The sequence below is a fragment of the Oenanthe melanoleuca genome, chromosome 4 (genome assembly GCF_029582105.1).
Source record: "Oenanthe melanoleuca isolate GR-GAL-2019-014 chromosome 4, OMel1.0, whole genome shotgun sequence".
Classification (NCBI taxonomy): Eukaryota; Metazoa; Chordata; class Aves; order Passeriformes; family Muscicapidae; genus Oenanthe; species Oenanthe melanoleuca.
Window position 1 is genome coordinate 62,600,550 of NC_079337.1, and position 24,684 is coordinate 62,625,233.

Below are 24,684 nucleotides of genomic sequence, written 5' to 3' on the forward strand. Positions count from 1 at the left end.
ATGTTGGTTGAGGCTTTCCTTCCTTCTCATAGGAGCTCTTGGATCTGAAGTGTGGGAGATGGAGCAGAAGTGAGTGTGCAGGATGCAGCTTTATTTTAGTAGCAGTTTATATTTCATCTCATTGGCCTCACTGACTAGTTAGTATTAGTGGTGATGCTTTAGGGTCAAAACAGTGAAATTCTGGGCTCAGTAGTGATTTTCTACATTTGAGGTAAGTAAACCTCATATTTATTGTCATTTCTCTCTGGAGGCATTAATAACCCAATCCTAATTTTTAAGCTTAGAATGGTGATCTGTAGTCCTGCCTTGCACATTAGGTGATATATGTTCATCAGAAGACAGTTTTGAGCTCTTGATATTCCTTGTGTTTCCAGAGCCTGTGAAATATCTGAAATTTGTCTCCAGTTCCCATAAGTTGATGTAAAGGATGCCTTCTATCTTATTATTCTTGTTCCTTTTTGTTGTGCAAGCCTGAATCCCAGCTTGAATGCCTCTTAATATTGACGCTTCCTTCTTACAAAAACTGGCTTATGAAAACACTGCATGGAGAAACTGAAGAGGTTCTGTAACTCATGAAATATCTTCAGTTCTTTTAGAGCAACTGACTTGTAAATGTTGAAACTGAATTCTTTGGTTTGTTTGTTCAGAGTTCTAGAATGTGTAGAGTGTGGTGTTAAGCTTTATTTTGTCACATCTGAGCTCTTCAGGGAGAACAACTATAATTTAAACAGAATTTTTTAGATGATTGTGAAACAGTTTCTACAGAATACAAGCTAGGATTATAAACTCCTCTCGTTGTCCCTTTTGGTCAGAAACTTATTCTAATGCTCTGTTAAAAACCTCTTTGTAAAGAACCTCAGAAAATGAAGAGGTGCTAGTTCATGGCATTGAGAGGACTCCTGAAGTATAATATATTGGAAATGGAGGTGTCCCCTTTTAGAAAAAATCCCCCAAAATGTTTATTGATAAATTTATAGGTGTAGGAATTCTACACCTATAGAAAGAATTCTTTGTAATTAAAACTGATTTTTTAACTTGGTGTGGAATTTTGGAAGGTTTGCAGAATAGCCACACTGCAGATTAGTGCTGGAAAGGATAGAATCCAAATAATTCTCTTTTAAGTGCCTGCTATCAACAACTTTTCTGGGCTAAAAGCTATTAATAATAGACTTATGTTGTAAGGAATGCTTAGCCTCTCTGTGAACTTCTTAGCACTGTAGTAAATAATATGTATTTTTAGAAATAGAATGTTCTCTTCCCTTTTGGAAGTTGAAATTTTGTATTGCAGGAAAACAGACATTTTGTAGCTTTTTGTCAGATGGCATAAAGTATTAGCTTAGCAGTTTCTGAAAAGCTGGTCCTCAAACTTAGTGTTGCTGCAAGCATAAGTGGGATGGGACAGACAAGGTTAGAACTTGATCAGTTTTGTGTGATGCTTCAGTTTTGAAGTGCTTCTTGGATGCTGCAGAAAGTGCCAGGAGGTAAAAAATCACATCACCTTTCATCTAGAGTCTGGTAGTGAAATCATCTAGATCTGGAGCTAGTACTGCTGGAGTGATTAGCTCCTTTGGCTTGCTGAAGCAGAGATAATAATTTAAAGGACCTACTTATCCCAGTTGGAATTTTGACTCCAGCTAATCCTTTTCTTCAGCTGGGAGCAAGCTAAGTGCATGTATGGGATTGTTGGTAATAAAGGTTCCATGTAGCACTCGGAGCAAAGAGTAGGAAATAATGTGAAGTAACAGAGGAAACAACCCTCTGTGTTCTCACAGGTCATTTTAATGCCACAGGCAGAAAAATAATGGAATAGTCATCACCAAGAAACACCTACAATTGTGTTATGGGGAATTCATCTAAAAATCTTTTCATCTCTTCTTTATCCAAGATAGAACTTCCAGAAATAGAAGAAATTGTTAGAAGTGTTTCAAACCAATGTAAATTTTCCCATGGAGATGAGGTGTTACTGGAACATTTTGTCCTGTGGGATGCAGAGGAGGAGAAGTGGGTTGGGAAATGAGTCTGGCTGCCTTACTTTCTTAGAGCCAAGGAGAGATTTTTTTTGTGTTGGCTTTGTGTTCTTCATCAGGACTCTTCATCTCTTTGAAAGTAGCTTGTCAAACTGAATGAGCCTCTGACATCCTTTAATTGACTGGGAGGTTGGATAATCGGTATTTTTAGTAGTCTTCCCCAAAAAAGACACTAGTGATGTCACTGAGAAGATACAGGATTCGTGACATGAACACTTCTGTTCTATCTCCACTGTTAATTTTGGCAGAGATTTTACAAGTCATTACTACTTGTAGCTAATCCTTTATAGAAATAAGCCCTCTCTCCTTTAGTAGTACTATAGAGATACAATAATGAATCTTTACTTTTCTCAGCCATCAGAATGAATAGAAAAGAACTTTAAATCAGAGGCAGTGGTGGTACTAATTTCATCACAGTTCATTCTCCAGCTTTGAGGAATGTTAGCTTTGGCTTGCATTTAAGAGTTTGATTTTTATATTCCATTTATTCCTTTTGATTAGTATACCTTTCAACAACAACAAAAAAATAGCTTTTCTTCCTCCCCACCTCTCACCTCTGCCCCTCAGCTCAAGGAGATCATAGGAAGACTAATTCTCTCCCAGGACAGAGACTGAGTAACATCTTTTGTTGTGTGTGTTTATCTTGGAGGTCTCAGCTTGCTCACTATCCTACCTAATCAGGCTCCACAAAGGATGCTGTGCTAAGGAAAAGATGGCCACAATCTTGTAGGACTCCATCCAACTTGGAGCTCCAAGGCCTATTGTTATAAGCTCAAGGCTTGGAGGATGCTCCTGTTTGAACTGGCAGTGCCTGGCTCTGCTGCTGCCTGTGGAGTCTCAGTGACAGCAGAGGTGTGTGTGTTACCTGTGGGCTGTGCTGCCAGGCTCTGTGCAGACTGGGGCACGACTGGATTGTGCCAGCATCTCTGAAAACATGCAAATTCAGCTCCATCCTTGTTGCCCTAGCAAGGATGGTCAAACAGTTCATATTACTGAAAATCCAATTAGTATGAAGTGCTGAGCAGTTTGAGAGGGATTCAGCCTGATAAGCATAGAGTATGATAAGGAGAGACTGAAAAGTAAAGTTGGCTGCCTTTAACCAGCTCTAGAAATACAGCATGGTGAAAAAAGTACATAAAGTAAACACCTTACTCTATTCTTGCTGTGGATCCATGAAATATATACCATAGCAGAGTCTCTTAAAATAAATGAAACCCTAAAAAATAGGAAAATTAAGTGAGGCACTTCCCTCTAGGAGGTACTGAGGGGCAAAAAGCTTACAATACATAATAACAAAGATTTAAAATGACCTCAGCTGAGTGAAGTCATTCTGAAGAATCTCTTGTCTCCTGGCAGCCAATATTAATTAGCAAAGATGAGGGAAACAATTCCTTGTAGAGTATATGTAGCTCAGCCAGAGTGAACCAGGAGTTTGGTCACTGAGTTAAGGTGCTGAGGCTGCAGGGAGGATTTCAGGGCCCTTTGAGCTGGTAAGTTTGACCAGTCAGAGGAGTACAAAAGGGAAGGAAAGATGGGAGCAAAACATTTTCAAACCATACTTCAGGCGAAGGTAATTTAATTTCTAATTAAAGAAGAATCTGTGTGGCTCAGTGTAGGAAATGCTCATGTCAACTGGCTTTCTCGTGTGGTGAATTTTTTTTCCCTGATGCTGTAGTTGGACAGGTACTTGGACAAGCAGTGTCAGCATCCCACGATGCACCCACACAAGCATTTGTGTCCAGTTCATGGCAATCCAGCTGGAAAACATTTCCCAGAAACAAAAGGAAGTGTTTTGGTTTCATCCAGCTATAAAAATTCCTTGGTCTAGTTCTCTGTGATGAGCAGAAACACTTGTGCTGGCACACTGCTGTGGGCCACAAATAGCCAGAGAAGAGAATGTGTTGGCAGCTGAGGTACATCAAACTGCAACCTAGAATGGCTCTCAGTGGTGGGAGTGTGTTGGTGACACTCTGACCACTTAAACAGTCATTGTGTCATCCTTAACAAGGACTACCCAGTAAGAACAGATTTCTAGTGTAAAACAGTTAATACCAGTGTACTGATCAAGCATATTTAAGAAAGGAATTCACTTGTAAACTGTACTTCTGATCTGAACTACAGCCTCTGCTATCAGGGTTGTATGTCATATTGAGAAAGGGGATTTTCTTGTGATGGGGAGCAGGAGAAAGTGGGAGCAGATAGATGAAGGCTTTTCAGCCCTGCCCCATACTTAAAATCGAAATTGTAATCAATGGAGCATGTCTCCATTTGAAAAATAATTATTCTAAGTGTGAGCTGTTAAAATGAAACTTTTTTGGGGAGGGGGGTTTCCACATTGCCTGTGTTTCAGAGCTGGTTGTGTTCCATGCTGTCAGAAAGGGCCTGAATGGTTGCAGTGCCTGAATATTCTTGTTAGTAGCTGGTAGGATTTATGAATGTGGATAACTACAGTTCAGCATGATTCTGAAAGTGCTGTGCTTCTAAGATTTCATTTGCTTTTCCTTTATCCTTTGATTCAATTGATTCATTAACTAAAGTGTAATGTCATTCTGTCTAGTCTCTCCTTATTTTAGCCTGTATTAAGCTGACTTAAATTTCAGTGAAACATTTGAAGTACTAAGCAATATCTAACTATAATTAACTGATTACAGAACAGTTTTATTGGGCTTTGATTTTTCCTTGAGGGAGATAACCCACAAGTTCTTCTATGGCCCTTCCAAATAAAAGTAACTAAATATGTGCTGAACTTTTCACTGGTTCTTTGTAGTAGCCTCTTACTAGTGGAAACATCCTTAACATTGGTCTGCAAGTCTTTGCACCAGTTATGAAGCTCTTCAGTATGTTTTCAATCTGTAAAGGAACAACATCTGACCTCCAGTCAGCCTTTCTTGTGACTTCTATTCCGGATTTCCAGATTTACTTTGAACTCCACCAGGCTTAAAAGGGACACAGCAGTGTTTGATTGTGCTGCTCTAGAAGCTGCTGTGTTCACATGCTTGCCCTCAAAACTTGGCTTCAGTAGTTCATGAACCACACTTGGCTTTGACTGCTCACATTGAGCAATGCATGTGCCACCTTTACCAGTGAGTATGAACTTGGGGTTTTTTAATATTTGACCTGGTGTAAGTTCAGAAAAAGGTGTAAATATTTGAAGTTGTGTGCTTTCCTAGTAGATAGGACACATGAAGTAGAAACAGACCAGTTGAATCTCCAGCTATCTGGATAGTATTATTCATGGTGGAAGCACATTTCTAAGCATTCTATTTTAAAGCAAAAAAAAAAGTAGAAGATCAAGGCCAAAAGTTGGGCAGCAGTTACATTTATGGGACAGCTCTCAGGCTGAGGGAGGCTGGTGTGTAGCAGATTGCTGCAAAGGTGGAATAGTGCATGGTTAGCATATGAAAATCATATGTGTGAAAATCACATTTGATGTATTTAAAGGTGACATGTTTAAAAGATAGTCTAACATCACCATTACTACTATTAATATCTTAGTTTTAAGTGGGTTTAACTTGACTCATAGCTTCGAGTTGCTTTTATTCCTTGCTATTACTGGTTATTTAAACAGCTAATTAGTAGTATGGAAGGGACAATATCTTTATGGAAACATTATTTGAAAATAATTTTCTTCTTTTTTAAAAACTACAGATATATAACTAGAAAATATAAGTAAACTTATGGTCTTAGTAGCATCAATGTTCCTCCCTGAAGCTTCCTGTTTAAATTTGGAAATACCTCTGTGAAGGTCTTTTCCCATGTTCTGTAAGCTTTCCCTGAATGTGCTTGGCCAAGTTAAATCCTCAGGAATGGTTAATACAGGTCACTAGAGAGAAAGAAAATATGTAGAGGATGTTTAGGGTAAAAAGAGGTAGCTGATGAACCTAGTGCTTTTGATGTAGATGACTGCTCACAGAATAAAGATATCAAAGCTGTTGTCTGTGATACTTCTATGTGTATGGGAATCTGTCCTGGTTACCAGATCTGGTGTTGGCTGACAGGTAACAATTATGTAACCTTTAAAGAAAAAGCTGAAAAAAATGCAGGGCAAGACATAAAAAGTAGCTGAGGGTTTGGGAAGTGGGTGCAGTATTTGTTACCACTACTTCACTTTTCTTCTTTTTTAAGAAGGGATTAGTGATGAAAAAATACAGTAGAATGCTTTAATGTGCCAAAAAGTGTTAAACATGCAGAACAGTATGGTGGGTAAGTGCCTGTGTCATATGCTGTGCTAATGTACCTGGCTTAGGCTTCAGTAGTTTAAAAGGGGGAAAGCTTTCCCTCTGCCTTGGATTAAACTCCTAGGTAGAAGCAGTTCAGTAGCAGGAAGCAGCCAAATAGTACTCTGATCTTAACATTAATGAGTTTCATCTCCTTTCTGAAATTTTAATTGGTGAAATCTCAAGTAGGAGTGTTCTTTCATGAGTAGAGATGTGTAACCTGAAGTGCCAGCCATCAGCATTGGTCACAAAGTGATATATTTGCATGAAGGAATAGTACAAATAAGAGTTCTGTAATTACAATACTAATTATGATATATGCGAGAATTTTTCTGACTTCTTCCTTTTTTCTAATCCAATTTTACAGGAAGCCAGACATGATACACTGACAGCATTTGGAAGTAAACTTTGGCAGTAAGATGGAAGCATAAATCTCAAGATTCTAGACCAAAACAGAAATGGCTCATGAGTATTAAAAGAAGAGACTGAAGAGCCTCCAACACTTGTGTGAGCAGTGGAAAAGGAACAACTACCATGGTAACACTAATAACAGAAAAGCTGCAGAACCAGAGCTTGGATGATCTGACCTGTAAAACATACAATATTAATCTGGTAAGGATCTACCAAAACAACATTAAATAAACGTGAAATGCCAAGTAACTCAAAACTGCATAACAAATTCAAGAATGCAGATCAGCCAGAATTCAGCTATTTAAGTTAGGACTGGTTTGCAAGGTTGGGTGAGAGTTGTAAGAGAAAGGAAAAAGTGAATCTTCGGTGTTTAGTCCCTTTTTGAAGTGATGCTTTTTTACTTTAATGTAAAAAATTACTCTTTTTAACTTTGGGGCTTCATTTTATGTAGCAGACAGCCAGTTTTCTTCGTGAAAGTGTTCTAATGACTGAAAAGGATTATCCAGGCATCTCAGAATGCTAGCAAAATGCACATACATTTGTATGGGTTGAAGTTTTCTTCACCCCATGTAGACCAGGTGATTGATATCTTTATATTTGACAAGAGTTTTATTTACAAAAATCCCTGACTGCCATGAAGGTAACTATCAGCACTGGGCAGAAGGAAAACAGGTCATCAAGTAAATACAGTTAAACTAAAGGTCAGGTTACTGCCAGACTATTGTTGATGCTAGTGGAGTGGATCCTTGCTTTTTCAGTATCTCAGGTGCCTGGTGCTCTGCAAAACTTTGTAGTTTATGGTGCTATTCTTGCTGGTTTAATCTGAGTCCACTGTGTGGTTCAAGCATGAAGGAATCTATTGTCTTCATATCTCTCCTGTGAATGAAATATTTACTCCAGAGTGAGTAATGCAGGACAGTCCTTTGTCAGTTTTAGGTGCCTACCTGAGAGCCCCAAAACCATGTTCTGTATGGAATGCAGAATTTTCTTTTACTGACTTTTCAGTGGCATCCTTCTGTTGGTCAAACTTTTGTGTTTCAGTGGGGCACAAAAAAAAACTTGACTAAATGTCAAAGTGTTGTTCAACTCTAGTTCTGTTACTTTTTAAAATAACCATATATTGGACCTGAAGTGTGTCAGTTACTTTAAAATTCTCACTGTTGTAACTTAAACAACTGAACTGCTTCCTTATATACTTCACAAGCCCAAAGCAGATGAAGCATACTGTGAATGTGGTGGGGTTTGTGCACAAGCACCTGCACTTCTCATGTATGCAGTTCCTTGTCCAGTAAGGATATCTAACATTAATCAAAGAGTTTTATTTTCAAAACTGTAGCATTTGATCCATTTGATTTTTACTTTTATTTCACCTTCCACTTAAATATGTGCTATTCTTGAAAGGCAGATTTAAGGTGTTGAAATGATGTTAACTCTCAGGAGAAGTGCATACTTAACTTGCATTTTAGTCTGGTGTGATGAAGCACTTGGGTCATGCAGTTTGTAGGAGAGTCTGCTGTATCTGTGAACTGGCAAAGTCATCATTTGAAACTAAATTCTGGACCTAATTATGAGCCAATAATGACTTAAATTCAGTAGCAGTGTTTAATTACAAACATTTAACAATATCTTGTAGTTTCTAGTCTTTTTAACAGTAGTCACTGTAGGTTTTGAACCACAGACCTCTAATAGCAGAGAGGGACATATTACTGCTTTTACACTGTGTGGAGTCTGTACAGGAGTGTGTTGGCTTGCTGTAATGTGCTGTAGGTTGGTTGGTTTTTATTCCTGTCCTTATCTGGACTTACAATAAAGCCTGAAAAAGAACAAGTGGAGCGGAAAATGACGCATGATGTCTCATCAGTTGTTTCGTCCTCGCCCTTCTCCTGTTCCTCTGCTCCTTTTATCTGTCAAGTAATTGGTTTTGTAAGTGCTTTAGTTCTTACAGAAAATAGGTTCTGAGGACAGGAACAGGTTCTGTTTGTACACAATGGCACCCTGAAAAAGTGTGGAAATTGTGTAGTGAGGTGTGGAAATAGAGAAGCAAGTGTGAATAAAAGTGTGCAAGTAGCTTGCTCCCTACTAAAAAGGATTCATGGAAGCAAATAATGACCTCCTGACTAAAATGTGAACCTAAGATGATAAAAAGTGTGCTTTTTCCACTGATGAAGGCAATTGCTCAATTTCACTAAGAGAAAAAGACTGCTGGTAATGGTCTGGTATCACTGCTAGCACATTTAGGCTTTTTGGCAAGAAGTTCAGGTTAATGCTGTATTTTCTTTGAATAGCAGCAGCAGTTTAGAGCAATTCTGAAGTGATCTTGCCTGTACCGTTTGTTACTTGTGCTGGCACAAAGTTCTGTGGCACCATGTGGTGACCCTCATTGGGAGCTGATTGAGGATTAAGACCAACTTTTCTTGCCAGGGTTAATAAAGTTAAACCTTATCAGTTTTGTGATACCTTTTGCAGTGCATCTGCACAAGTGTCTTGGCACGAGTAGATAAAATAGCTGGGGGAAAGCTATTCTGTAATACAGCTCATGAATGAGGGTTATAAAAGAAAAATAATAGCTCTTTCAAAGCTATTTACTGTGCAGCTGAACTGGGCAGAAAGACAACATGTATAGGACATAGTACACTTTTTCATTTGTGTAAGCTGTGTGGTGACCAAGTACCTCTCTTTTATGTTGTAAAATACTGGCTGCAGCTTTTTACTGCTCTGTTAAATGACATGCTAATTTTCCAAGCTGGTGTAATTCAGCCAGTGCATGCTCAGTTGTGCTGTACAGCCTTGTTCTGCACCTGCCTTCAGGAAAATGAGTGAGTGACCTGCTGTAGAAGCAGGAAAGTTGTTCCAAGCTTTTTTCCTCAATTTGGGTATTGTACCTCACAGGATAGTGTCCCTGGTTGCTCAACTCTAACTCACAAAAGGGGTGAGAAGTTCTTATGAGCACATTGTGGCTTTCATGGGTTGATAGCAGCACTAAATAAAATAGTTGGTCTCTATTTCCTTGAACTCTCAGAACTTTCACAGAGCTCAAAAGTCTTGGATTTTTCAGTATATCCTGACTAAACTTGTACTTTTTTCATATTCCCCTATAGAATCTCATATTGGTTTGTAAAGTAACAGCATGTGAGCTGTTAGACTTGAAGGTGTGGTATTGAGAAGGAAACATGAGCACTGCCAGTCAAGGGTTTGTGAAAGGAACAAGTTTTACTGTAAAACTCCTTCCAGGCATGTGGGGTTTTGTTATTTTTAATTTTTGAAACTTATTTATGTTGAAAGATGTAGAATTAGACTGACTTCCTCAGAGGAAAAGCCACTGGTCAGACTACTTGACTTAATCACTTCTTTACATCCTGAGAAAAGGTCAGTGTTTCTCCTCACTATTTCATATCCAGTCATATTTGGAAGATATTTGGTAGAGAAATGGAGGTCTGGCATGGCCTATTCAAACTGAGTCACATCTGTATGGTGGTGGTTAAATTGGTATTTGAATAATAAACCATGGCTTCCCTGTGGTTTGGAAAGGATGCTGATAAATTGGAGGAACTCAAATATACTTGGAAACTGGAAAAAATGCCTTGAAATGAAAGCCATTAATTTTAAAAGTATGAAGATGAATTTGTCATTCTGAGAATAATGAGGAGGGATAGCACAGGCTGTGAAGTCCTTAATGCAGTACATTGGAGTGTAGAAGAATAGCCAGAATTATTTTTGTTGCAGTTGGCTTCTGCTAGCAAAGAACACTTAAAATTAGTGATGTAAATTATAATTCAGCCTCACTTGCATGACTCTCCCACTTACTCAGTTCAGACTAGGTGTCTTTTTGAGTGACTATTTTAACAAAAGAACAGCTGTTAAGATTCAGAAAACCAACTGAAACTTGCAGCATTGTCCTAAATGTTGTACCACACATTTCCTTTCCTTTTGAACATAGTCTCTCCAGCTGCACAAAAGAGGTTCTATTTGTGAGCAAGCATTTCAAAGTAGATCCACTTCTTGGCATGAAGCAGAAAATTCTAACCTCAGGTGAAACTTGTAATCTCATTGTTTTGTGTCTATCTTAAAATATGCCATTATTTCCCTAATAAATTCTCCAGAGGCATGAGATCTTGGTGGATGTTTCAACATCTATTCAAAAAATAGTAGTTGCAAGATGGATGTGTTTCCTCTTCAGGAAAGTGACCTTGTTGCATAATTTGGCCTTATTCTAAGGAAGATTTCTTTCACACAGAAGGTAGCAGACTTTCCTGTCAAGGTTCTTAGCAATTGCAAGACCTTTTCAACCATAATCACAAAATAAAGTATTAATTGAGGAAGCTTCATGTAGATTATAGCACAGAGGGAATGAGTGGGGGAGGGTAAGAGTGTGGCCAGCCCAGGAGAGCTGATAAACTGGTTCAGTGCCCTGTTACAGTAATATCTAGTGGGACTTGTGCCATGTGCTGTACAGATAAAAGAAATCCTCCCTCCTATAAAAATTTACAGCCTGATAGGGTCTTCTCAAGTGTGGGCTTCCAGTCGTGGTTAAAATACACCAGCAGACACTGTTTCCAAGTATTTTCATTTCAGTTAGAGAGCCAAGCATATATTGTAAAGGAGATTTGTTACTTACTGTCCTCTTAGTTACTCAGCCCTTATTTCAGTGCCTTGAGCTTTTGCTGGAAATACTGGAGCTTACTCTCTGTTTTGGCATGTGATGTCACATGTCATGTTCTTATGGTTTTTGGTCTGAATTTCCAAAGAATTAGCAAAGGTTTTTTTTTTTTTGTGACTTAGCAGGATTCTGTATAAACAATCCCAAGTTGTAGAGGAAGTATGTCTGCTTTGTCATGGCACTGACTTCTCCAGAACCTGGTCAGAAATAGCTGTAAGGACAAGGTTACTGTTTGAGTAGGAGAACATTGCAGTTCTCTGGAGGACAAATAGTCTGTGTATGTGATCCAGCTTTTTCCATGGTCCTCTGAAAAACGGTTTCAGTGCTCTGCAGCTGTCAAAGATAAAGTAGTTTAGTCTCTACCTGATAGACGAGGCTTTTTAAGGTGGTAAAAATACAGGTAATCAAGCAACTTGGACATTCATAAAGAGAACCTAGTTAAAGATGCATTTGGCTGAAAACTGTAAAAACTAAGTATCAGCTGCCACACAGGATTGTCCTTGAGGTTCTTTTCCTTATAAGCAGTGAATGTCTTGTCTTCTAAATATCCCTAACTATGATTCTCATATTAATTCATCTTACTCCCTTTTCATCTGGATCAGGATAAATAAGCTGTAAGATTTTTTTTTCAGAACTTGTTACAAAAACACATTTTCCATAGCTGCAGTCTGATAGTTGAATAGGTTGGTGTTGCCTTTCATTTGGAGAATGCTGGAAAGGAGGAATTTGTTGGGAGACCTTATCTTTAAGTCTTCAATTTGTCCATTTCCCCTTCAGGGATGCTGAAATGTAACTACTGTTACCTTAGTGTGCTCTTGTGTTTCACATGAAGCTGGTACCTGATTAAAGTAAATGATGGATACTGGCTTTTTAAATGTGAATTCTATAGAACTGGCAGGTTGCAGACTTCAAATGGTTTGAATTGCACTAATGAGCAGCAGATCCAATGAGATTTAAACTTGGGGTTCTGCTGTTTACTTAAAGTAGCCTCTTTAAAATGAGGGTATAAATGTGTCTATGGATGTATTTATGAAGTAAAAATAAAATGCTTTCTCTCATGCAAATGCTGATAAAAAATAAGATTAAAGATCTCATTGCTGTCCTATCCTTTCATCTGTTCTGTTATTTCCTACCTGTGAAACAATAACACCAAGGGAATATTACCACAGCTCAGTGTTTGTCTCTGTGGGGCTCAAGGATATAATGTTGTCACTAGCACTGTGTGCTGCTGTACAGAAAAAAAAAAGAAAAAGCTTTGTAGCCCAAGGATGTTTGTTTAAAAATTGACTTTGTATCTGGAAAGGAAGTGTATGTACAATGCTATCTTCTTTGGCTATACACAAAGAACAATGTTCACATAAAGTGTGTTGCTGTTTTTTAAAGCAATCTTCCTCTCCATCCTGAGCTGGTGGTGGGGGAGTGAATAATGACCCTTGGGCTGATGGAGCTATGAGCCACTTATTTATAGCTCCTTTATAGAAGGCTGGATTGCAAGCTCTGTGCATTGTCTGGGAAATCTAGATCATTAAGAATGCCTTTGTAGTAATACTTTTTAGGTAAATCAGTTACAAACTTGTCTTACTGTGCAGATGCTACTGATGAGGCTTAATTGAAGGCCTTTACACACAAGCCTTGTTTTAAAAATGGCTATTATGTTGTTTCCCACCAATATGATGAGATTTAAAAAGTAGTCAGGAAAGATTATTTTCAATGGCTTTTCTACTTTGAAGTGATAAAAAAAAAATCACTGCATTGATTATAAGAAAATGTAAAATACTAATAAAGCCTGATTGGAATGGTATTCGTGGTGGTGAACTTGAAGACCTTGTATATTTAATTTAGATAAAGCTATTCCTGTCCCTTAGTTGAAGATGAAGTGTTTTGCCTTCTAGCCTTAAGATTGAAAATGGAAACCCAACTGCCAGATTGTAATTTCCTCTCTATTGAAATGAGAATTGGATCAAAGCTTTTTCATTAAGGATGAATTATCACTTTTAATTTTCCAGTTTATTCACATGGGCTAATGTTGTAACTCTTGAAACAGTTTGATACTTAGCAATATATCAGAGAACATTACAAATAATTAGGTGCCAGAGGCTTATTTATAAAGATCAGCTGTTCAGGAATTTCTTCAAGTTACATTGGAAAACCCCATCTTTTTAAAGGCATTGTTCAGTGCACATATAGGAAAACTAAAAACTGCATGTGGTTTCCTTGAAATGAATGCTGACTCTTTCTACAGTTAAAACTTTTTTTTTTCTGATTGATTTCAGTACTCATCTGAGAAGCTGAACAAAAGTGGCAGCTTGTTCCCTTTCGAAATCAATGGTAAGTTCTTCAGAAACCTTAGCTGTGTTTTACTGAGGTAATTGGTATAGCAAGCAGCCTTTCTTTTGTAAATAAGGTGAGGGGGATGGAGCATGCTGCTGTAGAGCCTGCTGGTTTAAGCTGGTCTTTGAACAATACTGGGAATAGCTGGTTGTTAGTTTTGTACTTGTGATCTGCTTTGCATAGTAAAAAGCCCTTGTAACACTTTTTTTTTCTGGTTCAATATCTGCCTTGGTGTACAGAAGCACACTAATGCTGTTTTTCATGTTAAACATCTTCAGATTCCTCAGCTAGTAGAAATCTTTGTACACATTATTATATTCTTTGCCACAGACCATGCAGCATGATGCAAACATAAGTTGAAGTCCAGTGCCCTCAAAGAAGTGTTACTTGCTTTTATTCCCCCTTGGTTCTATTGGAATAAGTTTTATCTAGCAAAAACAGTAGTTCCAGTTATTGATAGGTAACCTTTGTACTGCCTTATTAAGGAGTGGATTTGGAATTTTGCATGTTATTTTTTTCTGTGAGCATGGAGGACTTTTATTTGCACAGTGGGATTCCTCATAAAACATGAATCTTGGTTTGTGAGAGGTTTCAAAGGCAAATGGTGCTTTATCTTAAATAGCATTAGCAACTAGGCAGGTATCCTGGTGGGAGTCTGTTATAGCCCACCCAACCAGGATGAGGAGAGGCATACAAAATATCCTGTAAGCAGCTGGGAGAAGCCTCACAATTGCTAGTCCTTGGTGTCATGGGGGACTTCAACTTAGCAGATGTCTGCTGGAAATACAATACAGCAGAGAGGAAGCAGTCTAGGAGGTTCCTGCACTGTGTGGAAGAAAACTCCCTGATGCAGCTGATGAGTGAGCTCAGCCAGGAGAGATACCCTGCTGGTTTTGAGCAGGGAAGTACTGGTGGTGATCAGAGGCTGCCTTGGGTGCAGTGACTGGGTTTTTTTCCTTGGAAAAAGAGGCAGGGATTAGGAGAACTGCCACCTTGAACTTGTGGAGGGCAGACTTCAGCCTGTGTTGGCAGAATCCCTTGGGAGGCAGTCCTGAATGACAAAGGAGTCCAGGAAGCTGCATGTGCTTTCAGAAGGAAGTGTTAAAGTGCAGGAGCAGACTATCCCATGTGCTGGGAGATGAGCCACTGGGGAAGAAGATTGGCCTGATTGAACAGAGAGCTTTGGCTGGAGCTCAAGGCTAAAAGAAAAAAGCCAGCAGAGTTGACCTTTGGAGGGAGGGGAAGGCAACTCAGGAGGACTATGAGGATGTTAAGTTATGCAGGGAGAAAATTAGAAGGGCCAGAGTCCAGCAAGAACCTAATCTGGCTACTGCCATAAAACACAAAAAATGTTTCTATAAATGCATCAGCAACAAAAGGAAAGTTAAGGAGAATCTCCATCCTTTACTGAATGCAAGGAGAAATATAGGGACAAAGGATGCTGAAAACCTGAGCTGCTTAATGCCTTCTTTGCCTCAGTCTTTAGCAGTAAGACCAGTTGTTCTCTGGGTACTCAGCCCCCTGAGGTGGCAGACAGGGATGGGGAGCAGAATGAAGCCCCATAATCCAAGAGGAAATGGTCAGAGATCTGCTGTATCACTTGGATCCACACAGGTCTGTGGGGCTGGATGGGATCCACCCAAGAGGATGAGGGAGTTCAGGGCTCACTGAGCCACTCTCCATCATTTACCTGCAGTCCTGGCTCCTGGGGAAGTCCCAGGTGACTGGAGGTCACCAAATGTGATACTCTTCTACCAGAAGGGCCAGAAGGAGGATCTGGGAGCTACAGACCTGTCAGTCTGGGCTTTGTGAAAGGCAGGTCCTGCTTGACCAACCTGATCTCCATCTCCAATAAGGTGATCTGTCTTGTGCATGAGGGAAAGGCTTCTCCCAAATAACAGGTGACAGGACAAGAGGAGGTGGCCTCAAATTGCACCGAGGGGGCCTAGATTGGATGTTATGAAAAATTTCTTCACTGGGAGGCTTGTCAAGTACTGAAACTGGCTGCCCAGGGCAGTGGTGGAGTCACCATCCCTGCAGGTATTTAAAAGACATGTAAATCTGGCACCTGGGACATGGTTTAGTAGTGGGCTTGGTGGAATTAACTTAATGGTTGGACTCTGATCTTAGAGCTGTTTTCCAGACTAAATAATCAAGTGCTTCTTCCATGTGAAGAATTAAAGCACAGATCCAACTCTTGAATTTTGTGAGTTTTTTTTTTTTACATTAAATTTTTAAATAAGCCTCCTAGCCTGGAAGAAAGCTTCCTAAGGATTTAAAAAAATCAGGTGAGTCCCAGCAGGAAATTGTCCTACAGTAGATGCTGGGAGTTTCAAACATTAGCTGGATCTCATTGTGTTGGCTCTTTTACTTGCATTGAATTATGGATGGTCCCTGCCTTGAAGAGGTTGCATGCTTAAGGCAAAGCACAGTATGTGGTTGTACCCATCTGAAAGAATGGAGGAGGAAGGACAGAGGAATTCTAATAAAACATGTTTGAATAGGCCAGCTGTCTGCACAGTTAAATGATTTTGAGACAATAGGGTGTTCTTTAAATAAGATCCAAATAAACAGGATAATCCATGACATACTTTGGGCATGGAACATGTACAACTATTTGGGTTTGCAACTTTTAAAGCTACTCAGCAAATCTTTTAGCTGTTGATTCCTCTAAAACTTAGTTTAGAAAGTCAACCATAAGAATATATTAGTATTCAGTGTTTAGGCTCTATCTAGGTTCTTAAAATAGGTGTATGGGAAAAAATGGGTATTTTAAATGTTCTTTCTTTAAAGCCCAGATAAGTGAAACTTATTTGGCTAATTGGTTTAAATTAGCAAATTTTCTAACCAAGCATGAAGCACTGTTAGCTGGCCAACAGTTTTTGCTGCTTTTCAATTTGCAAATCCAAGGTCTGCTGTAGTTCTTCTTACACTTCATTGTATAATGTGGAGGAACAGCTGTAAAATGTGCAGAATGTTCTCAAAGAAACGCTTCACAAAAGAGTGAGAGGCTGCACTGGCAGACTGCTTTTAACCCAGCATTGCCACTTCAGATGAGTTGTGCACTGTGTCTGCATTCACAGTAAAACTTGCAGGAGGTTCTTAAGGACTACTTTATTTTATGCATTAAATTAAGATTTGGGTTTTTTTTTCTTGTATTCAGAGTGTAAAGGGGGAAGGTAACAGTCTTCAGTCTGATTTAACTTTTTACTGTTTCTAATTTAAAGTAAAGCTTTTCAGACCAGAGAATGTGAACACCCTTTGCAAGTTTTCTTTAATAAGGTTCTTAATAGAAAAGCATAAGATATAAATGAAGGATAGCAGTCTGAAGAAATTATCTTGCTTTTGCACTAAAAAATAAGTTTCCTGATGTCTTCTCACATTGTTAATCTGCTTTGTTTGTACCTGAGGTTGTCACTGTTACATGATTTAGTTGTGGTATGTACTGTGCACTAGGAAACTGTTGCTCACTGAAAAACACATACTGCAGTTATTCAGTATAAAGGAAAAAGTGTTCACAGGGTACCTATGCATTGGAATACCTGGATTGGTTCCTGGAATACTTTGGTCTTTGTGTTTTTGAGTTTCTACTTTTTTTAGTGTGAAATTTTAATTAAGAGCTGGATATATACAGCTCATCCTTCTTGTGATGATTTTGATGGCTTTACATTAAACTAGCTTTAAAACAAACCGTTCTTTCTCTTTTCATCTTTAACCCTTGTCTTGTCTTGCTTTCAGAAGACAGTCCTTGGAAAGCTTTAGCTGGGGGCTACCCGCTGCAGGCGGACACGGGCAGGAGCTCGGCGTACCCGTTCGCGGCGTGCCCGTTCAGCGCGGGCGCCGGCCATGGCAGCGCGCCGTGGCAGCCGGAGCCCGGCAGCACCGCCATGGTGTCGGGCTGGATCAGCGAGCTGAACCTGGCCGAGAACTCGGGCCAGCCGCTGGCGCCGCCCACCAAGCGCCACTGCCGCTCGCTGTCGGAGCCCGACGAGCTGGCCCGCTGCAGGTCGCCCTGGAAGCCCGGCGGCTCCAAGGTTTGGACTCCCGTGTCCAAGAGACGCTGTAACAGCGGCGGCAGCGCTACCTTGCAGCGCTGCAACAGCCACGGAAGTGCCACCTTGCAGAGAAGCACAAGCATCAGCCTGCCACAGAACATCCTGTCCCTGAACAACGTCTTCACCGTCACCAGCTTCAACACCTCTCCGGTACCCAGACCTTCCTCCGCCAGCAGCGGGTTTGTGGACAGCAGCGAGGGCAGCACGAGCTCCGGCACCCGCTGGAATTCCGGGGGCCCTTGTGACTTTAACCCAAGGCGCCGCCTCTCCCTCTCCCAGGAGCACATCACCGAGACAGGGAACCTCTTGCCTTCAGCCAACAGCACTCCCACCTCCACACCCGAGCTCAGCCGGCGGCAGGGGCTGCTGCGGTGCCGCTCGCAGCCCTGCGTCCTCAACGAGAAGAAGAGCCGGCTGAAGCGCAGACGGGAGGAGGACGTACGATGGAACAGGCCATCGTTAGACTTTTTTAAAATGACACGGGTGAGATTTTGTTTTCCTCGGTGTGGGAAGGGAGCTCTTGCAGAGAGGCTGTTTCTAGATCAGCACTAACTTGTAGTTGCAGATTTGCTTGTGCCCTCTGTATCTGTCGCCTTCAGCAGGAGAGCAGGTTGCTTGCACTATACCCTAAAGCAACTTAGGTCTTGCCTGTGAAACCCAGTTCTTCAAGTCCATTCTACTGGATATAGAGTGCTTAAAGCAGAGGTCACAGAAAAATGGCTTTTTGACAAGCAAGGAAGCCATGGGGAATGGAGTAGACATGGTAGCAAAGAATTTATACCACTGTGTTCCCAAATGCCATGATTTCTGAGTAATCTTAGTGCAAATCTGTTTGATTAAGCCTCCCCTTAGTTTGAGTAATTCCATAAAGCTAAATGAGAGTGAGCAGACTCCTGTATAAATGGATTAACTAAAGATGCTGCTAATAAGCAGTTGGAAAGAGATAGTATTCTAATATGGAAGCTACAGGTGCTCTAGCTCAATGGAGAGAATGTTACTTAGAATTCTACTTCCCTCCTCATGAGAGTAGAGATGCTGATTCTAGAAAACTTCAGTTCGTGCCTATACTTTACAGGCAATACAAATGCATGTAACACAGCTCATGTTTTTTTGGACCTTCTTTGTCCATGGAGTTGAGTGCTACAGTTCAAAATGTAAAATTGAAACTAACATTATGGTCAGACAACACTTTGTGCTTGTGATAACTCTACTGCCTTCAGTAGACACCAGACTTGGAAGGCATGTGTGGTAACCTGTTATGACTAGTGGTGAGGAGGCAGTTTGCAAAAGTAGTAGTAAAATTGTAAGGAAGGGACATAGTTGAGCACCAGTATCCCTGTATGTGATATACTGTGCAAAAGAAACGCTGGATAGGAGACAGTGTTGGCTAAAACATGCAGTTTGTGGTACCCCAGTATTAGTAGGCTTTACATCACAATATATGGGAAAAATAGCAGTAAGAAAGATACTGGAATTATCTGATGGTAGCTAATTTATTATATCCACTTGGCTAAAAGTCTGTGATGACAACTGCTCTTCCCTTGTACTTTTGTCAAGCAACTTCTTTATATCCTAAAATACATTATATATATATATATTTTTTTTTTTTTTTAAATACAACATATTTGGTGAAGCTGGTGGGGCAGAACAATCTATTTAGTTACAAGGTTGGTAACCAGTTCTGTTCTAGGTATGACTAGACAGTATGCTGAGTTTTGGCAAAGATGCAAGTTTATTAGTTAGCTAATCAGATCTTACCTGTTTCTGTGTTAATCACTGCTGGGATTAGTTTGCTAATCTAGACCAGAAGTATTATTGGATTTGCCTTTCAACTGCTTGTGTGGTCTAATGCGGGTTTCTTGATGCAAAATTTAAAACCTGCCCCTTTTTTGGCTAGACTCAGTGCTTGCATTCTTCAGGCTCTGGAGGTGAGATACAATATTTCAGGCTACTGAATAGCTTCAGTTACTCAGCTCTTACTTTTAAATAATCCATACAGCAGTATGTATGGAGAAAGCCTGTTACATCCTATGACTATAGGAAGATTTTTGGCTGTTTAAATTTGCTGCAGAGTTGTATATGGCACTATTTGACTACTTTTTCCTGTAAGACTATTTTGAAGTGATGATATCATGATGAGTAGTTTATTCTGCAGTGTCAAGGCCTGATATTTTCTTTCCAACTATTTCAGTAGAATCTTCCCATTAAGATACTACTGTGTGTTTAATCAAAGGCACAAACTATAGCTTGGAAATACATCAAAATACATCAATTTCCAAACATGCTAAACTTTACTGAAAGCATGTTTAAAACCTAGGCAGGTACTGGAAACATGTAAAGTAAAAATTGAATTAAGTCTCTAAGAGATACTAAGAAACATGGTGAAATTTTTTAGAAGGTCTACTTGCTTACCCATTTTATTGTTAGTCTTCATAATTACCTTTTCTGCATGCCCCAAATCCTGGCAGATGTATATGGTTTGAAACTTAAGCAAAATTACTGCTGTGCAAAGTATTATGAGCTAATACTACAGAAGGCTTGTTTTGAAGTGTCATACAAGGTGTCCTATATCTGCATAGAGATCAGTGAAGATCAGGGCTACCATTAGGGAAAGTTCAGTAAGACCTTCCTTTCATGTATCTTGATGGCTCCTTATTGTTTCCAAAAATACTTTCTCTGTGATTTCAAATTCACTTCCAAGTCAGTTTATGAAATACCTCTGTTGAAAAGAGCACTTTTAAGGATTCTTGTTTTAAGCTTTACTGCAAATATTTTCATGTTCTCAAATCTTCCTGAAAGGCTCAACTTACCAAGCAGTTGCTCAAAACCAGGTCAGCAGTTAGATAATAGTGCTTGTGGAGAACTTAACATGGGTCAAATATTGGAGGCGCAGCTGCTTGAAGATGAAAGTTTTGGGGCTGCAGACATTTCTGCAATGCTCTGGTGTCCTGAGAGGTTGACACAAACACCTGCTAAAATTGCAGAAGGCTTCTCAGCAAGGAATTCTCTCAAATCAGTATTTATCAGCACTAAATGATTCATTTACTTTAGCTTGAAGCAAAGGCTGTTATATCTGAATGAAGATCTTGAATAGCTGTGGTAGGGTGAATTTTTAGAGGCAGAGGAGGGTGAAAAGTGGGTTTGATGTGTTTTATCATCTTGTTTTTGTTTTGGTGTTGGTTGTTTTGGGCTTCTTTTTCATTACTGAGTTGGTTTTTTTGCTAGTTGAATTCTGAAAATATACTTGCTCATTGCTGCTTCAGTCTCTAGTAATTTGATAAATATTTGTGCTAGAAAATCAAAAGTCTAATTCTGAAAGCAAGGTTTTCCAAGGTTTTCTGTTCTTGTTCATGGAGAGTGGCTTGCTGATTCTGTTGCATCTTTAGTATTCTGATTTGTTCCTTTATTTAGAAGAGGTAAAGAAATCAGGCAGCTCTGAATACCTTCAGCTGTTTATTTCTATGTACTTTGACTTTGCTTTATTCTTCCACAGACCTTCACACTTCACTGCACTCCCCCTCTGGTTTAGGTTTTCACACCCACTTGGGAAGCAATATCTTCAATTCTCATGGAAAATGCTATATTAATATCCAGTAAAGCAAGTGATTCATGTATGTAGAAGGAGATTAAAGTGTTCAGGCAGATTGCTGTACACCCCTGCTTAGCTCTCACATAGTGCTAAATTCTGGAAGGATCTTTTTCTGGACTAGAAGCTGAAAATACAAACTTGTGAAACATCAGACCTTCTAGGACATGAAGACAGCTGTAAAAACAAGTGGAAGAGACTGTAGGAAAAGATAACAAAATACAATAGTTGTTTTCAGCCCCTGAAGGCTCAAAATTACTTTCTCCATTCAGTTTTGTGCACAAGAAGAGCTGTAGGAGTTGCAGCATGGCAGAACATGGTGTCTGTGCCCTCTGAGCACTTATTCCCAAGCACCAAATGAGAAGCTGGCTGCAGTGACAGTGCCAGCCTTCCTCCATGGCAGCAGACATGCCCTCACCCTGGGGCTTGGAGATGCCTGCGTGTGGCCAAGAGCCTCTCTGGGCTTGTGCTCTCCTGCAGCAAATCCACTCTGTCTCAGAGGCTGCCACAGAATGAGTCAAGGTGGTGTTTAGACTGCTAACTGCAGTATGGGGAGAGATGTTTCCTTGCTGAAGTGGAAAGTGCTGAGTTTTTTCCAGTGTTCTGCTTCGTGAGTTTTGTCAGTTGATCCTGAGGTGTGACAAGCAAAGAGCAGCCAAGAGGTTGCACATGTTTTTTGGTGTGTAAGCAAGTTTTACTGTGACAGTGAGATTTAATTCTCTTTTAGATCAAACAACACACTGTAGTTTGAAGTCTTTCTGCTGTTGAACATTGTTGTGTTATGCTTCCCCCAGTGTGGTGGCATGAAGTTCCAGAAAGTAATAATCCTGGTATACTTAAAAATCCCAAACTATTTGTGTTTTCTGTGAAGTGGTGTTTGGTCTGTTTAAATAGTTAATACCAAATACCTGGCTTTATCCACATAAGTAGTAGTTTCAGCAATTCAATCCTGGGGCATCTCATATGTTAATTAACATTAGACTGTTGAGATGACACAATGAAGAGTTTTAAGGGTCTCTAGACAGTCAAATAACTCAGGAACTGAAGTTGTAATTTCCTAGTACAGGGTGCTGCTTTTCTTAGAAGTGTTTTAAAGTCATCTGGATTTTATACTACTGGATTTTCTTGGTACTGAGAGAGATCCTAAGTGCCACACCAGGTCAGGCCAAAGCTGCAGCTGGCACCCTGCCCAACCAGAACAGCTGCTTTGAGGGATGCAGGAACAATGAATGTGCAATGTGATACTTCCTCCAGCATGGCCTGGCTCCTGCCACTGTGCATCTTGGGGGCTTCAGGGTGTGCATCAGTAGTTCAAACTCTGACAGCTGCTGAAAGAGCTATTTTCTGTTGATTATCATCTTCTTTAATCACATATCTTGGACCTCCACAGTGTTACACAACAGTTTAATTTTTGTGAACAGTTCTTCATGACCTGCAACACCTGAATGCTTGATTTAGTCTTCCTTGAAGTTTGAGCTCTTTAGCAGGCAAGCACTTGGATAACTTTGATCCTTAATGTGAATTGAGCTAGAATTGCTTTATGACTGTTGCCTTTATGCTGCAGATAGCAGTGATGTAATGGCTCTATATAGTAATGAGGGCTTCTCACAGAGGGAGTGTGAGCAAATGAGCTGTGTGTAGACGTGGACCAAAACAGCAAAATTAGTATCACTTACATGTGAGAATAAGCAGCAGGACTAGTTATAGTGATTTCCACAGCTGTTAAAAAATGTATATAAAGCAGAGGTGAATGTTGGGGGTGGATATGTGTCCCTGAAGGGTGGGAGGAGGAGGCAGTACTTAATAAAGGGCAGAGCACATCAGCAGTGTTGCAACTGAACTTGGGTCAGGTGGCTGCTGCTTTTATTACAGAGACTTTCCTGGTAACTCCTGATCTCTATTGTGCAATCTCTGCATCCACATACTTGTTTCACTTTGTGTGGGTCAGTTTGTAGAAGCCAGCGTGAATAGATACAAGTGTGAGCTGTAATTCTAATTCTTTTATTCAGGTATATAAGCCAGGGTAACTGTGTGTGGTTGCAGTCTGAGAACTACCAGGCAAAAACTGGTTTTTGCCCTTTGAGGTTACTGTAATGGTTAGTATGGGGACAGGTTTATGGATTAGCCATACTGTGACCTCACCAAGTTTAAGCAAAGTAAATGTGGAAGCATTCTTGATTCTTTGAATTCTTGTTGTGATTAGTGCAGTGAAGGAGCTGCTCCCTTTTATTAAGCTCTCTCCCAGGTTGCTGTTTTAGCATGTGCAAGATAAAGAAGTGATATCAAGTCCCTCACTAAGCTCCCAGGGTGCCTGCCCTGTGAGTCAGGGCTGCCCTGGCTAAAGTAGGTTAAGTGCTGGCTCATGAAGTTCATTCAGATTGTGTTCTGGAAATAGTAAACATGTTGCTTTAAATAGCTTGAGATGCTTATGTAAAGCTTGTCTCTCGTAGCCTCCTGTCTAAATGGGAACAAACAGGTTATTTGGGGTAGGTGTAATTTCTGCTTGTGGAGGCAGCAAAGGCTGTTCTGTGCCCTGCACAGGGTGCAGTGTGATTTGGGGAAGGTCTTTAATACAACTGCAGCATGTAAACTCTTAAGCTCTTGTGATTCACTTGCAAGATGTACCATGGCATCTCTGTCAGAATGTAGGTCTGGTTTGCTACCTGTGTAAGACATGGTGCAATTCAGTGGTGCATTCATGGTGCAGCAGTGCTCAGATAAATGGGTGGTAGATGTCCTTGCACTCTATGTGGGTATCTTGTGCTGCAGGGCACCCTCCATGCCCTTGGGTTTTGGAATATGGTTTGTGGAAAATACAATACAGATGAGTGACATGTACAGAAGGATTGGGCTGGGGTTGAGTAGGATCAATAAAATGGTAGCAAATATAGGTGTATAACACTAGTAGTTTCCCTTTGTCTAAGATCAAGATGAGAAAGAACAGCTACGAATGAAGCAATTGAACCAAGAAGAGAATTTTAGTTATTTAAAATTCGATACCTATGACCAGGCAAGTCTTTAAGTTAATGTTTGAAAAAGAGAACTAATTCTGGCCTATCTTTACTTTGAAAAAACACTCTGGGGACTTGTTGGGCTTTCTTTTTTTTTTTTTTTTTTTTTTTTTTCCTGTGGTGGTAATTTCTGTAAGAGATCATAAACCAAGAGAGCAAAAGATAATGTTATTTACATTTCAAATATCAACATGGTATCAAAATTTCTCAGCTAAGTAAAACAGTGGTTTAAATCCATTTTGTGTAATTTTAGGCATTAAACATAATTTATAGCTGGAAATAAATTATGAGCAATGCACCTCAAAGAATTTTTCAACTCCTTGCCCATGTAGTGTCCCCTGTGTGCAGGGGGTGAAAAACTTCAATATTTCAGTGTGGTTTTTCTTTAA

General features: G+C 39.9%; 1 protein-coding gene across 3 annotated transcripts in view; it reads left to right on the top strand.

The window, feature by feature from the left end:
* The window catches only part of FAM53A (family with sequence similarity 53 member A), a 68,755-nt gene that overhangs the window by 13,883 nt on the left and 30,188 nt on the right, over positions 1-24,684 (top strand). For 2 of the 3 annotated variants that reach the window (XM_056489465.1, XM_056489466.1), the window contains exons 2-4: positions 6,612-6,856; positions 13,586-13,640; positions 17,382-18,181. In XM_056489465.1, coding sequence (XP_056345440.1) covers positions 6,779-6,856; positions 13,586-13,640; positions 17,382-18,181 — 933 coding nt within the window. In that variant the 5' untranslated portion in view covers positions 6,612-6,778. The remainder of the gene's footprint in view (positions 1-6,611; positions 6,857-13,585; positions 13,641-17,381; positions 18,182-24,684) is intronic. The other variant, XM_056489467.1, reaches the window with a different exon arrangement.